The 17,022-nt window shown below is 40.9% G+C and overlaps 1 protein-coding gene across 1 annotated transcript in view; it reads right to left on the bottom strand.

Moving 5' to 3' along the window:
* The window catches only part of LOC138838426 (gametogenetin-like), a 37,687-nt gene that overhangs the window by 10,135 nt on the left and 10,530 nt on the right, over positions 1 to 17,022 (bottom strand). The window contains exon 2 of the mRNA XM_070037926.1: positions 10,850 to 10,874. Within this exon, the coding sequence (XP_069894027.1) occupies positions 10,850 to 10,874 (25 nt within the window). The remainder of the gene's footprint in view (positions 1 to 10,849; positions 10,875 to 17,022) is intronic.

The raw sequence follows: 17,022 nt of genomic DNA, 5'->3' as shown, positions 1-17,022 counted from the left end.
GATGGGCATAGGATAACAAAGGCTCCGATAAGGAAGAGATATGATAGGAATCAAAGGCAAACAAATTTCAAGTTTGGTATGCCTAGGCATAACATAAGTACATGCAGATTTCTGCTAGGTTTTGAGAAGAAATGAAAACAACTTATGGTCCATCTTCAATGGTGATGATCCAGAATGTCAAGCTGGGAACTGGCAGGGGTGGGAACATCCCTGGCCATGTAGCTCCCTACAGCTAGATAAGCTCCAATGAGCCATGCTGAGCCAAGGAGCCTTGCTGAGGAGGTGATTGTTTTTCTTTTAGGGCCACTACAGCTCCAGTGGGAGGGCAGTAACTACTGCCTGGCTAGACGCTGTGATTATTAATGGACTACAAAATCTGTCCCCTCCAAACCAGGGAAGAAAGCGGGGAGGGATAACAGAGTACAGAACCACACCTTTCCTAGCTTTGTGAGAACCCTGGCTATGGAGGCACAGTCCAGAAGGTTCTCAGAAACAGTCAGCACAACTCTATTCTGTCAGGACTGAAGATCAGTCAGTGTAGAGAAACAGATGACTTCACCTCCTAGGATCTCCCCCTGGAGAAGAGAGCCTGAAATTGAATTACTCCATGCTAAAAAAGATAAACAAAATGAGAACGAGGCTAATTCTCAGTAGAAGAACCAGAGAAGAGGCAGGCAGCTCTGCTGTACTTGATAACACTCTTCAGGGTGGGGAGATAATTGGTCCGAATATGTCCATGAACTCAGGTTACCCACAATCTTGTCCCTTAGGAAAAGAGCCCATACACAGGCGTGAACCAGGATAAATCTCCTATGTAATCTCCAAATCCACTTTTCAATTACAGCCTCCTTGAGAAGGAGGTATGAGTCAGGAGCCAATGCCTGCCCACCTACAAGCAGAGGCACTGAAACTGGAGAAAAAGAAAAAAATATGTGAGAGAAGGGATATGGGAACAATAAAAGCATCCCCTCAAACTGAAGTGAGGGGAAAACCTTGAGAATAAAGCTTATATCTAGAGAACTAGAATGTGGAGCCATAGGCGATATAGGACATAGGTACCAAAAAAGCAAATCATCTAACGCCAAGAAAGTAAAAGATAAGTTTAATCAGTTTCCCTCCCACCTCCCCTACCCTGGCCCCAAGTCCCCAGGCTTAGCAGGCTCAGCAGGACTTCTGTGTTTTCACTGGCATGGAGCTGGAGGCTGGAACTTGTGAGGGGGAAGGGAAGTTAGTACACATTAGCAGAGATCAAGAAGCCTGGAACAACCATGAAGACCATGGAGACAAAATCTGCTCTTACTGGGAGCCAGGCCATGCTGGATACAGAGTGATTGTCTGCCTCCTCCAAGTCCACCTCCCTACCTACAGAGTGGGATCTTGAAACCGACTCTGAAAACCACATTCTCATTCATGGCCTCACTCCCTGTAGTCCTACCAAGAGGAGGTGCGACAGAGAGTCCAAAATGCTCTTTCCAGCTTTTCCTGATAACCAGCATCATCACAGCGCCAGGCCACAGCTGTGATTACTGATGGGTTACACAACTTGGAAGGAAAGACTCAGTCTTGGCAGAGCTCCCTCCTCAGAGATCTGGATCCCAGCAACGTGGAACCTCTCTGACCTAAGCTCTTCCATTGTGATAACATCCATCTCTTACCTTGGTTGCCCAGGACCTAGAGGTGCCAGAAAAGAACCTTTCCACGTCACATCCTACTTAAAGAGAAAGAAAGAAATGTAATGCTAAATTACTTACAAAGGCAAAAGCCAATCAGAATAACAGCAGACTGCTCGGGAGAAACCTTTAAGGTCAAGAGAGCATGAAATGATGTACTTCCAGCTCTGAAGCAAAAAACAGTTTCTAAGAGAAAAGTAAATAGTGATATGTGCCTATGTACTTTTTTAAGTTCAATCCTCAGTATCACCACCCTAAAATCTGAGAAATCTAATATCTAAAATTGTAACAGAATGGTACACTTCAAGGCCTTAAAAAAGCAGGATTGTGTCAAACTCCAAAGTAGTAGACAGAAAGAATAAAGATCAGAGCTGAAGTTAATGAAATAAAGACTAAAAGAACAATCCAAAAGATCAATGAAATAATTTTTTGTTGAAAAAAAAGATTGACAAAATCTCAAATTAACTAAAAAAGAGACAGAAGACCCAAATTTAAAAAATTAGAAACAAAAAGGGGATTATAACATATAACACCAAAATCCAGATAATCACTACAGATTATTTCCAAAACCTAAATTTCAATGTATTGGAAAAATCTATAACACCACATTAAAAGATCATATTCTATGATCAAGTGAGTTTCATGCTAGAGATGTAATGATCACTCAGCATATGCAAAACAAATACTATTCAACACATAAACAGAATTTTAAAAAAATTATATCAGTACAGAGAAGTCAAGAAACTAATCCCTCCCAAGCCTAACAAACCAATTACTAAATGGGCAAGGGAACTAAAGAGAGACTTCTCAGATGAAGAGATAAAAATGGCAAAGAAACACATGAGGAAATGTTCACCATCCCTGGTGGTGAAAGAAATGCAAATAAAGACAACCCTGAGATACCACCTTACCCCAGTCAGAATGTCCCACATCCACAAATCAGCCAACGACAAATGCTGGAGGGGATGCAGAGAAAGAGGAATCCTATTACACTGCTGGTGGGAATGTACACTTATACTTTGGAAAGCAGTCTGGAGGGTCCTCAGAATGCTGAATGTTGACCTCCCTTATGACCCAGTCATACCACTTCTAGGCATCTATCCTGAACAACAGGAACCAGGATACAAGGACACATGCACCTCCATGTTTATTGCAGCACTGTTCACAATAGCCAGGATATGGAAACAACCCAGATGTCCCACCACACATGAATGGATCCAAAAATTGTGGTATCTATACACAATGGGAAATTATGCAGCCATTAGAAATGACAAAATAATGGCATTTGCAGGGAAATGGATGGAGCTAGAAGAAATCATGTTGAGCGAGGTAAGCCAAGAGCAAAGAGACAAACGGTACATGGTCTCCCTGATAAGTGGATGTTAAATCCAAAATGTTAGGTGATACGACAAAATTAACAGGACTTAAGAAACAAAGGACTTCCACTCATCTGGTCGAATCACTACTAAATAACCCCATGCTGCTGATCACATATATGGTATATATGTGCACACCGGAGGGGAACCAGGAGGATGACACAGAACTAGAGGGAATCAGGAAAAAACATACAAAAGGGGGACCCATCAGCTGTACTGGACATTGACCAAAATGAACTAAGCCACCAATGGCAGCGATGGGAGGGAGGGAACAAGTGGGAAAGAGGGAACAGCTGATGCTATGCAAAATAAAAGAAATGTACACATCACCCAATGTGGAAGAAATAACTGCATTGCAAAGCTCAAAGAACTCATAAATGTTATAGGCCATGATAGACAATTTGCTCCAGGAAAGTTAGAATGTGTTTGTGACTTTAACTGAGCATCACTATCCCACAATACTGTGAAATTTGGGAAATTGTGTAACCACTTAATCACAATAAAAATTTGAAAAAAAATTGTATACAGCAAAAGCCTCTGTCAATTTTCAACATAACTTCATTGTAAAAAGTGCCAAGGAAACTAACTAGAAACAGAAGAATCATACCTCAACATAATAAAGGCTAGATATAATAAACTCATAGCCAACATTATGCCAAAAGAGTAAAAACTGAAAACATGTCCTCTCAACTTAAGAACAAGATGTCAACTCTCACCACTCATCAAATACAGCTTGAATTCTTAGCCAGAGGAAAAGACAAGAAAAAAAGGAAAAGGGAGAAAATAGGAAAGAAAGAAGTTAAATTATCCCCCTTTACAATATGTGGTTCTATTTAGAAAATCCTAAAAACTCTACCAGAAAACTTGCAGATCTGATGAACACTTTTAGCAAAGTATCAGGATACAAAATCAATAGATGCTCAGCACTTTCTCCAAGGCCCTGCCAAGGAAACAAAGTTTCTGGCTGGTAAAACATGATAAGACAAACAGCTCTTCATCATTAATTTGACCTCAGTTCTAATTTAGTCCAGTCTGGTACCCTTGAAGAGGAGGAAAGGGAAACTGAAGAAGCTACAATGTCTGTCTCTTATCTAACAAGATCCTTAAAAGATATCTCGAACTGAATCTAAAACCAGTCTCTAACACAGTGGAGGGGGAAGATGTTTATGATTTTTCTTTTCCCCTGTGCTACAGATTGAACCCAGGGCCTTGTGCCTGCTAATCAGCACTCTACCATTGAGCTATACCCACAACTCCAACCAAACAGTTTTAATGTCCTAATAGCAGGACCAGATGCAATCAAGCCCACCTCAATTTCTGTCTTCTGCAAGCAAAAGGAAAGGTAGACAGAGGCAGGCAGGCTGGCTGGCTGGCCTCTTCTATTCAGTGGTATAAGCAACCTCATCTTTGAATACTTCCAAGAGTTTGAGATGTAAATAGGGTTTATTAATGATACAAATTCACATTACTCATGTTACATCATGATTATCTCAAAGGTCAGAGAAAGATGAGGAACCTTAGCAGGAAAAGAGGTAAGATCCAAGGGCAGGGTCTAGAACCAAGAGTTGGGGTTTGAGTATAAACATCACTTATTTCATAGCTGTACCCAGGACCACTCTTAGCAGGAAAACTTATTTCTGTATTCTAGGGGAAAGCAGTACCAGAGGACTTGCCAATTTTAGTGAGTAGTAACTCCATTTTTTAGTTAAAAGCAGGTGACATGCTTGTCTTTCCCAGAGGGAGTATGACATTTTCTCTGGTATCAAGACTTTCATTTCTGATTCAGTTTTCAGGTCACATTTTTTCATTTGAAAAATTGGAAGAATGTGATATAATATTATTTAAGAGTGATATCATTTTAATCATTATTTCAAATACTACCTTATAAAGAAAATCTTAGGAGTTTTAAACCACAAGAAGCTTTCCTAAGAACTGTGAAAAGTTTATTAACCTTTTTTTGACTGGGTATTTTAAAAAAAAACACAGATTGGGTATTTATTTAATTGGAATTCAGTCTGTTTCTGGCAGCAGAGATTGAGTTTCTTTTCCCATGAACAGATGTTCAAGGAGAGAGAATGTATCAAAGTTAAAGTCACCCACAAGAATCAACATCATCTCCCAGACTTAAGATCACAGGCTTACTAGGCTCTGACTCAGACCTCTGGCCACTGAATCCATAAAAACATTTGCAGAAACCAGAATTATTAAAGATAGACTGAACCATGGTAACTTAAATTCCTCCCACTTTCAATATTTGGGGAAAATGCTGAAGATATATGCTTACTTGAGAGTTTAAAATGTGACTTACTCCTGCCCAGTAAGCTAGTGTTTGGTGATATCTATCTTACTAAAGTTTACTGGAACACTTGGCAAGGCAAGAAAGAAAATGGACTATATGTATAAATATATATAAATATGCATACTTACACATATGTGTACAAACATGGATACCTATGTAAACACACATGCATATTGATTTGGATTCATATTATGTTGCACATACAGGTGTGTATATATTCATTTTCCACATACATTTTACAGCTGGACAGCTTCTGAGCATCCATTAATCCCACTGCTAGCCGGCTTCCTATGAACTCAATAAAACCATCATGGCACTCTTCTTGCCGTATTAAGATTGAATATCTCTATCCACCCAGAATCTGTAGGTAATTATGCACCTTTCTGATTCATACTCATCCCTGTAGCTGTTTTCCAAATAAGCGTGAGAGATTGGATGGCTCCATAACCATAAATAAATTGTAGCCTCCTGTAGGCCAGAGTTCCAGCAGGTGGATGCCCTGGATCCAGATCTATTGTGTGTCCTGTGGCTGTTCGTTCCCTAGGGCTGGTAGGCTTTCATTAACCTGTCTTTGTTGTCAATGTGTACTCTGTTCATGCCTATTTAAAACCAAATGTGTATGGCATATCTTTTCAGACATTTCACACTAATTTTCATAACCAATAACTACCACTTTTAGTAAATTAAATCTCAAAGTTAATACATCAAATATGTAAACTATTCTTTGTTCCTTCCCCAGTAGCACATGGTAATCAAAATACTTTTTCAGGATGGCAATGTGGCTTAGCGATAGAGTGCTTGCCTAGCATGTATGAAGCCCTGGATTCGATTCCACAGTACCACTATACAGAAAAGGCCAGAAGTGCTAGTCTTGAGCAGAAGTGATAGCCTTGAGCAAAAGAAGCCCAGGGTCAGTACCCAGGCACTGAGTTCAAGCCTCAGGACTGACAAAAAAAATTATTTTTTCGTCTTTATATTTGCTTAGCTTTTTGGTTGTTCAAAGTACCTATTCCAAGGGACCTAAAGTTTTCAAAGGTAAAAAAAAAATAGAACCACATCATGTTTGAAACAAACACAGGTGACAAATACCAGCAGCCAACTGCTCCAATTAACATTTCCTAACTCACCCTGACTACAACTTGTCTGGTAATTCAGAAAGTTCTCATTTGCCTTCCAGAACAAACATACTTATAGGACAAAGACACGATGTATTTTTTATTTATTCATCAGGAAAAATGTTCTAAATATAGAGCTATTCTTTTTAGAGCTCATCTAAGAAGCAGAAAAACAGCCTGGTGTTGCTTTTTCCCCCCTAGATTTCCAGTGCCAGTAAAGAGGCTGAACTTGTTTTGACTTGTAAACAGTACAAATTTAATATGGAATCCTCTAGAGCATGCATGTAGCACTAGTGATCTATTTTTATTACTCATGGTAATCTTTTGGAATAGGTGTATTAATTGACAATATTTACTATAAACCTCCACATGAAAATATAATAAGTTAATTTTCTTTACAGTGTTTTATAGTGCCTGTTGCTCCTAAAGGTGGGTCCAATTAATTCTACCAAATGTTTTCACAAGATTTCTGACTGAATTCATGTTTTACCATGGACTGTTTGGGACTATGCTTAATCTCGTTCATTTGTTCACAAGTTCCAAACTTCTTTAGACAGCTGTTTTCCAATCTCCTCTTTTGGTTGAGTCCCTTGGCCACCACTGGTCCCTTTCTTTCTTCCAGAATGTGTTTCTGGGGAACATGAGTAGCACCCATTTCAAAGGAAGGCTTCTCACCTCCTCTTTGACACAGGCCATGGATCAAGTGCTACTCTGCCATCTCCCTGCCTGCCCTGACTCTGCTGCTACAGCAGTGTGAGGGGGCATCTCTGTATGAAACCTCTGCTCTACGATGTTGTCTATCTCCTAACCTTAAGAACCCTGCCCTTCCCTCGTGATACAGCTCTTCTCCAAATCTAAAGATGTGCATTTTGTTCCTCTACCTCAGTGTCTCCAGGAGAAGAGCCTACCAGCCTGTACCTCCTCACAGGGCTCTTTTCAGAGGGGACGGATTTCATTTACTCAAAAACTCTCCTCTTTGGAGTTCTGCCTCTGTTATACAAACCCCCAAACCCCTGACAATTTTGACTATGGCCCACAGTCTTTCTGACCATCATTAAAAAGCAACCCCATTTTTAGGTTCCCTTGACTCTTTTTAGGGAAATACCAATTTGCCAGCTTTTGCCAAGTAATTAGTGGAGCTATCTGATTGGCTCTGGCGGGGGTGAGAGGAACACATAACCCAGGCCTGGCCAATGAGAATCTGACATTCTTCTGGCTCACTAAACTCTTTTGGAGAAGGCTCTGGTCTTTTTTCTTTTATTCTTTTTTTTTTTTTTTTGCCAGTCCTGGGGTTGAACTCGGGGCCTGCGCATTGTCTCTGAGCTGCTTTTGTTCAAGGCTAGCGCTCTACCACTTGAGCCACAGCTCCACTTCCATCTTTAAACCCAGGGCTTCATGCATGGTAGGCAAGCACTCTACCACTAAGCCACATTCTTAGCCTGGCTCTGGTCCTTTTCTGACAAGTGAGAGCCTGGCTGTAGAGTTGCTAATGAAAATACTAGGAAGAGAAGCTATTTTTTTCACTAAGGTGGTATGATAAAGACTGCCCATCTCTGTAAATACCAGGGGAAAGCTGCCTAAGAAGGGAGCCAAGATAGGAAGTCAGAGATATAGACCTTCATCCTCTCACTTGGCCACCTGGATCCTGCTGGGACCAAAGCCACTTCGCTTGGGGCTTTTCCACTACAGAGCCAAAGAATTCCTTTTTGTTTGTTAAGATCAATTGAAGCTGGTTTTTGCCATTTCCAACCAAAAATATCACAACACAATCCACTGGTGCCAAATAACTAACATTCACTGAGATAGAAGAAAAGCAGGTTGACTTTTGCAGGTTTGTAAGGCAGCCAAATGTCATCACATGAAATTTACTTCTGTTTTGTTCTCTGGTGTTGCGCTGCAATTTAAAGAGGGAAAGGGTAAAAGGGCCCTCTCAAACAGGCTCAGGGGTCTCTCTGAGGACAACTAAACCCCCAGACATTGCCTGGGTTTCAATTTGTCTAAAGTCCACCTTTCAACTACTGTTTTCACCTCCAAAGCCTCTTCTAGGATCTATTTCTATCAATTATTATCTCTCCACCACACACACACACACACACACACACACACACACACACACACACACACACACACACACACACACACACACACACACACACACACACACACACACACACACACACACACACACACACACACACACACACACACACACACACAGCTCCCCAACTCTGGTTTCTACTCTTTAACCCACGTTTCTTGCATGTGAAACAATAAGCAGAAAAAGAAAAAGCCTTCACTATCACAAGTCATCCAAATGAAAAGTAGGTGGAAATATTAACCAATGAAAATGTTGACAAGTGAAAAATGCTAATGATGGCTGTTTCTAGTGGTCAGATCATACCTAATGTTTCTCTTCCTTAAAAACATTCATCTTCTATGTTTCCCAAAGTTTCCTGCCATTTCTTTTGTAAGGAAATATATTGACATATGCTTCCTCTTTCTGCTACCAAGGAAAACACCATGCATCACCATGCATCTGCTTCCTCACTCGCTTCTGCTTCAACTCGTCCAATACTCAATCCACTCCACTGAAACTACAATCATCCAGTGGCATTTCTGCCTCCTGTGGCCCTCTTTGGAGCATCATTCATCCCCTCCTCAGCTGTTCTTTTCCTCTTCCTTCCACATTAGTCACTCAACACAGCTTATCAGTGGTGCTTCCTAACACATCTTGAAGGTATCACCTCCACTCATTTCCAGGACACCCACCTGCCAGCTGACCCCTTGTGGCCTCATGTACATTCCCGCTCTGTACCCAGCCCCCTACTGCCCACACACAACCAGTCCCGGATTTTAAAAAGTAAATGCTGTCTAATTACTTAGGGATTCTTGACTCCATCCAGGGGATCACAAGTAATAACTGCAAGGTTACGTAAGTATAGGGCAGAGTCTGAGGAAGGCATGTGGTGATGACATCTAAAAATGGAAGAAAAAGATGGGAACACTGGGAGAAAAGAATGAGGCAAGGACTCAAGGCTCACTGCAATTAAATATTTTCCCTAATAAACACAAGCACTGAAGCAATTAATGACTACTTCTTTTGTGCCTAAAGTCCCAGAGAATTATACTACTCCATTCTCATCTTCTCAGAATTTTTCTTTGTAATTAAAAAAGAGTTTCTATTTTAAATATTGGATCAGGGACAACAGTCGAGCTTCATCACTCTCCCTTTCCCCAACATCTGTGCAAGTCTTTTAGAAAGTCTGGACACTTCTTCCCTAGGCCAGCAGGAAGTTATTCAAGACTTGCGTGTGCATGGCAGCCTCACCCCAGCCCACTCCTCAGCCACAAGGAAAACCAAAAGCATCCACCCCTCCTTTACTCATGCTAAGTTGATCCCTGTTAGTGCTTGTGGCCTGCCATCACCCCAAAACCTCAGTATGTGAATCATAAATCCTTCATACTCCACCAGTCAGTCTTGACATCCCACCTATCTGGAGCAGGAAGGCTGATCTCAACTTCCGCAATTTAACTACAGTCTTAGACACTGTCATGTCCTTACTATAACTGGATCACAAGTAGGAATATACAAAAGAGAGGAACTACAAAAACACTGTAGGGAAATGTCCCTTTATTAATGTTCTATTATGGCCTAAAGATCAATTCAGTGATGACTACTTAACATGATGTCTGGGTCTACTCTCTGCAGCTAAAACAAAGTACATGAAACTGGGCAATTTACAAAGAAGCTTATTTGGTTCAGGGTTGTAGGCGCTGGAAGGTGATACCTGCATGTATTTGGCCTACAGCTGCATCATGATGTAGCAGAGGGTGAAACAGAGCAAGTGTGTTAGCTCAGGTCTCTTACTCATCTTATAAAGCCACGAGAATACCATCATCAGGCTCCCAACCCTCATGATCTTATCTAGTACCTCCAAATACCATCAACATAAAAATTTGAGGAATGAGTTTCAACAAACCTTTGGGGGACCCAATCAAACCATTGTAAAGGGTCATATGTATTCACTTGAATATCTAGTCATCAACCTTACAACAGTTCAGTATGTATAGGGCAAATGTGTGACTCCAGTCTTTCCTCTCTGTCCAGCTTTAAGACACTGAGGTATCACAAATGCTATATGCTGAGTTCTATGGAACAGAAACACAATTAAACATGACCCTATCTTAGGAATGGGAGCTAAAGTACCAGGGTAACTGAAAGGTTAAGATGGCAAGTCATAATAATACTCTTCAATACTCTTCTTATTTGTAAACCAAATTATAATCTTTATATGTGCATAAAGTATTCTCCCATCTCCTCAGCCTACAAATCTCTAAATGGCACAGTCATGAAAAACAGCTTATAATATGGAAATATGAAGTACTTACATATCTTTAGCTGCTCCTGTAGGGCCTAGAAGGGAAAAGAAAAGGACAGTTTTGTATTAGTGTGAAAATACTGCTACTGAATGTTTAGCCCAATATTTAACTGCAAGAATATTCTAGAAAAGACAAAAGTATGGCTTAAAAAAAGAAATTTCAAAAATGTAAAAGGGAGATACAAGCCAGGCACTGGTAGCTCATGCCTGTAATCCTAGCCAGCCTGGGCAGGAAAGTCTGGGAGACTCTTATCTCCAATAAACTCCCAAAAAGCCAGAAGTGGAAGTGTGGCTCAAGTGGTAGACAAAGCAAGTGGCAGCAAAAAGAAGCCCAGAGACAGTGCTCAGGTAGAGGAAGGGGACTCAAGAAAATAACCAAACTCAATTCTTAGGCTTTCATTTTTAGGTTTGGAGCTAATTCTTCTTATTTTGAGCAATTCCTATAAAAGACAAACTATGGGTTCTGAAAAGAATGTGATCCAATTTCATCTGACAGCTGTGGAGAAGCCACATGCCTTCTAGGATAGCAAATATAATGTGTACCAGAGTCACACAACACAGTAGATACCACCACACAGGGAAAGCACAGGGCAAAATGGAGGCGATGGACTCCAAGAATCAGGACATCTCAACACCACCAGTCTAGCTCCAAAAGGAGGCTCAGGCATTTCTATCTCTGCTTCAATTGCTCACCAGACCCTCTCACTCCTGCCTCCTACTCCCAGCCCCAAACAGAACACCTCTGTTGGACAACACTCCTGCCACTCAATACCAATTTTCTGCCCTTACTTCCTACCCCATGTCTGTCTTCATCCAACACACAGAGGTGGAATTAACGTCTCTAAAAAATCTCACTTCCCTCCTGAGTTAAATGAGGGAAGAAAGAGTACTTTGCTCAAAGACTGGAGGGAGATTAAAAAGACTTGTAAACTGCACACAGTGTGGATCACACACAAAACCAAAAAACAAAAACCAGCATACCAGGCTATCATCCACATTTAACTTTTGTTAAATGTGTCACATTTAACTTTGTTATCTAATTTCCAAATCTATGAAATGAGATTCCAAATAATTTCTGCACAGAGCTGGGAAGGTGGCTGCTTGCCTTGTGGTGCTCAGAGCGCTTGCCTTGCATATATGAGGCCCTGGGTCCGATTCCTTAGCACCACAATAAGCAGAAATAACAGAAGTGGTACTATGGCTCTAATGGTAGAGTGCTAGCCTTAAGCTAAAGAGCTGAGGGACAGCGCCCAGGCCCAGAGTTCAGGCCCTACAACCGACCAAAAAAAAAAAGAGAAAGTTCAAATAATTTCTGCACAAGCCACAGCAGACTGAAGACAGAGGCAGGAGTGCTTCAAAAGAAGTCAGAATGCATTGAAAGTACTTTCTAAAATTGTGCCAACCAGCCAGTACCTGTGGCCCACGTCTGTAATCCTAGCTACTCAGGAGGCTGAGATCTGAGTCGTATCTCCAATTAACAGCCAGAAAAACAAAACTGGCTCAAAGTGGTAGAGTGCTAGCCTTGAGCAAAAAAGCTCAGGGACAGTGCCCAGGTCCTGAGTTCAAGCCCCACAACAACAACAACAACAAAGAAAACAAAAAACAAAACTGTGACAACCATACACTGAGGATACTCATTTACGATCAGTTATACTGCAAACTGATAGCTGACCATGAAGGTGAGCAATACTAAACTTAACTCCTTTATTGAGGAACAGTAACATTTCAACGAAAACTACACTAAAATTATGGCAGTGTGTTGAGCAATCAGAACTTGTTTTAATAGGCCGTGGGGAAGTCGTCATTGCTTCACCTTGGTTACACCTAGCAAAGGGCACCATCAAAGTCTCTCCCTGCTGGGCACCCCATTCACCAGCGCAGCAGGCTCCACCTTCCAAATGGAAGTGGACAGATCCTCTTTCTGTTCTAAAACACCTTTCATTTGAAAGGGCAGAATTTATTGAATAGCTGCAATGGTGGAGGAGGGGGAGTCACAGACATCTCAGCAAGTGTAGATAATCGGAGTGTAGAATGTACTTTATTTTTGGAGCAAAGCACTGGCGGCTCACCCCTGTAATCCTAGCTACTCAGGAGCCTGAGATCTGAAGGACCATAGTTCAAAGCCAGCCCAGGAAGAAAGTCCGAGAGACTATCTCCAAATAACCACCAAAAAAGCAGGGCTCAAGTGGAAGGAAGCAAACCTAGTAAGAGCCAAGCTCTGAGTTCAAACCCCCCCCACACACACACACACACAAAATCATTTCATTTTCAGAAAGGGAGGAAAATGTTTCATAGAAGACAGCATGATGGCTAATGAGAAGCTCATACCAGGGGAGGGAGACTGACTCACCAACATGTAATGTCTCATAGTAAAACTAATAATTTTTTAATGTTTAGAAACCCTAGGCCAAAGCGAAGGTTTGGCCAAATTACAATCTGAGAATCAAGGTTTAAAGTCAGCCTGGGCAGAAAAATCGGAGAGATTCTTATCTTCAATGAACCACGAAAAAGCTGGAACTGGAGGCAAAAATAAAGCTTGGTAGAGCAGCAACTTTGTGGTAAAAAGCTAAAGAAGAACATGAATCCCTGAATTCAAGCCCCAGTACCAGTACAAAGAAAAGGAAGGAAGGAAGGAAGGAAGGAAGGAGGGAGGGAGGGAGGGAGGGAGGGAGGGAGGGAGGGAGGGAGGGAGGGAGGGAGGGAGGGAGAAATAAAGAGATAAAGAAAGAATGAATGAATCAAAGAGAAATGAATTCAAGAATGAAAAAGAAAGGAAAGAAAAGGAAAGGGAGAGACAGAGACAGAGACAGACTAGGCCAAACTATCAGAGTACATAAACATGTAATGTAGAAAAAATAAGTCTACTTGTCCTGCAAAAGTATAAAATTACAAAAAGATCAGTAACAGAAAAGTTATTATACTCACTATATTTTAATCATACTCCACTTAATTATAAGATTGAAATGACTAATGACTAGATAATTCATGCAAAAAATATATTAGCCAAAACTATTCAGTGATAAAAATCTCATCTACTTGAAATTGCATTCATGAGTCATGTAATACCATTTATTACGCGAATATTTAGAGTGGTACATCTACTTCTTTGCAGGCCCCAGGGATGATGTTCCATCTCTGTTAATAGCACTTTATTTCCTGCCAACTGGCTCTTTACTGTTTAAGCACAGTCTCAGTACCTTAATAGAATAGGCCTTAGAACTAAAGGTGGAAAAAAGGAACCAAAGTTTCATATGACAAGCACTAAAAAATATAGAGAATGTTAGAAATTGCATGAGTAAAAAAATTTAGTAATTGGTTTGCAAAGCTAATGAATGATAAATATAATTTTAAGTTATCTTCCTAAAACAAAAAGAGAGGAGCAAGGTTTGCTATTAGAAGAAAAAATTATTCTATGTGGTTCTAGGTCCAAGAAAGAACATTTCCAGCAGGGTCCCCATGGTTCACAGCTATAGTCTTAGCTACTTAGGAGGCTGAGATCTGAGGATTGCAGTTCAAAGTCTTCATGAGACTCTTATCTCCAATTAGCCACCAGTAAACCACAAATAGCATGGTGGCTCAAAGTGGTAGAGCACTAACTAGCCTTGAGCAAAAAGAGCTCCAGGATAGCACCCAGGCCCTGAGTTCAAAGCCCATGACTGACCAAAAATGGAAGGAAGGAAGAAAGGGAGGGAGGGAGGGAATAAATTTCCTTCTGCAAGTATCTGTTTAACACTTCAACACTGTGGCTGTTGCTGGTATTATTTCATTTCATCCTAAGCATATTTAACTTTACAGTATACCCTTGAGATGATGTCTGATACATAAAATTGTATAGCAAGCCCAATTTATCCAAACATTCAGAAAATTTCATCAGATACTGAGCTGTCATAGAAAGAGATTTCATCTTTTCCCTTGGTTCTTGGCTCAGAGCTCCTTAAAACCCTTGGAATTCCCTGGGTGGCGAGGATGATGGGAGCCATCTGTTAATGAATGGGCTCTTGGCCAAGCCCCCAGTAGATGGGGTCTGGTGGACAGAAAACCTATACCTGCGTTAGAAGCTTGAAACATCAAGCCCACTCTTATTTCTAGGTAGGAAAGAGACACTGGGGAGTAGGTTAATGCCCAATGTCCTCATCAATCATGTCTATGCACTGAATCCCCACAGAAACCATCAGAGGACCCAGCTAGGTGAGCACATCCATGTGCTGGGATGGTGGTGTTCCTTCCCCCAGGTCCAGGGCACAAAGACTCTCATGCATGGGGTGTTTCCATCACCTTATGTACAGCTCCTCCAGCTCCCAGGGGCAATGGGCATTCCCTAGCTGTGGCTATGGCCACCTCACTCACTGCTCCATGCATCTTTTCATCTTCTTTTCCTCTCTGTCTCTCAGAAGAACATTTATCACCCAATTAAGGGGCCAATCAGACCATCCAGTATAATTTCTTCATCTCAAAAGGCCCTGGACCCAAATAAGATTACATGTATACATTTCAAGGACAGCACAAGACCTGGCTTTTTAGGGACCACCATTCAAAAACCTACACTACTTTTTCCCTTCTTTCTTGTTTTGGTCTGCTTTGTGTTGCTGTGTTTTATCTGGCTTTGTTTGAGATAGGGTCTATGTCAGCTCAGCTTGGTCTAGAACTCATAATCTTCATATTTTTGGAGTCCTGGGATTACATGCCCATCTAACTACAATTGCTTGTCTTTCCCTTTCTCAAATATGTGTGTGTGTGTGTGTATAAAACTACCAAGCACCAGTGACTCAGGCCTATGATACATAGCTATTAAGAGAAATGAGATCTGAAGGACTGAGGTTCAAAATGAACCCCAGAGAGAAATCAAGACTCAAATCTTAAAATAACCAGCAAAAAGCCAAGTTGGAGGCATATCTCAGGTGGTGGCATACCAGGCAAGTAAGCAAGCTGTACAAGCATAAGGACCTGAGTTCAAGCACTGATACTAGAAAAAGAAATTTCAAGTTGAGGTACAACTCAGCATACAAACTTGCAAAGCATGCTTTGACTCCTGATATAAATAAATTCCTTAAAAGAAATATATAGTAATAAGAAATTAATATTTTTAAGGGAGACTAATTTTAATGTAGCAAGTTTATTTCATAGACATCAATTTTTATTCCTAGTGAATTATCAGCCAAGCCAGCTACAAGATGTGATATGAATTCTGTATGTTTTTAAGCAGACAACACCTTTTCTTTCTTTTTTTTTTTTTTTTGTCAGTGGTGGGGCCTGAACTCTGGGCCTGGGCACTGTCCCTAGGCTCTTCAGGTCTAGGCTAGCACTCTACCATTTGAGCCACAGTGCCACTTCTGGCTTTTTCTGCATATGTGGTACTGAGGAATCAAACCCAGGGCCTCATGCATGCGAGGCAAGCACTCTATCACTAAGCTACCTTCCCAGACTAACACATATTCTTGATTCCTATAGATATTCCTTTAAGATCTCATCAGTCTATGCTATATGTGAAGAGAACCAAGCCTGCGGTACCTCCAGTGCTGTTCACATGTGCCAAATTCTTATATGGAAAAAAAAATAGGCAACTATTTTTCATTCTTCTGTGGTACTAAGGATCCAACACAAGGCCAACTGCTAGCCAAGTACTCTACTCTAAGCTTGGAAGACATGATATACATGTTCATCTTTGAGCAAAAATCTCTTCATAGTTTATAAAATATACATACTGAAATACATTAAACAAATTCACTGGTAACTTGTTCATTTGTATATTGAATCATATTCCATTCCTCAAGCTAAGTGATGAAAATGCACATATATACATACATATACACATATATACTCCAAAATAAAGTGTGCATGAAAAATCTTTATATTAAAAAAAAAACCCAGCTGGGCGCTGGTGGCTCACATCTGTAATCATAGCTACTCCAGGAGACTGAGATCTGACTATGGCAGTTCAAAGCCAGCCCAGGCAGAAAAGTCCCTGTGAGACATTTATCTCCAATTAACCACTCAAAATGATGTTGTGGCTCAAAGTAGTAGAGTACTAGCCTTGAGCAAACAAGCTCAGGTACAGTGCCTAGGCCCTGAGTTAAAGCCCCACAACTGATGGGGAGGAGGAGGAACCAAAGAAGAAGAAAAGATTTACAAATCAATTGTAAGCAATCAGAAAACAAATGGCTATGACTCTTATGGGGAATAAAA

Source organism: Dipodomys merriami, unplaced genomic scaffold, assembly GCF_024711535.1.
Source record: "Dipodomys merriami isolate MVZ:Mamm:240054 unplaced genomic scaffold, mDipMer1.0.p SCAF_10, whole genome shotgun sequence".
NCBI lineage: Eukaryota > Metazoa > Chordata > Mammalia > Rodentia > Heteromyidae > Dipodomys > Dipodomys merriami.
This window is presented reverse-complemented; position numbering and strand designations above follow the sequence as displayed.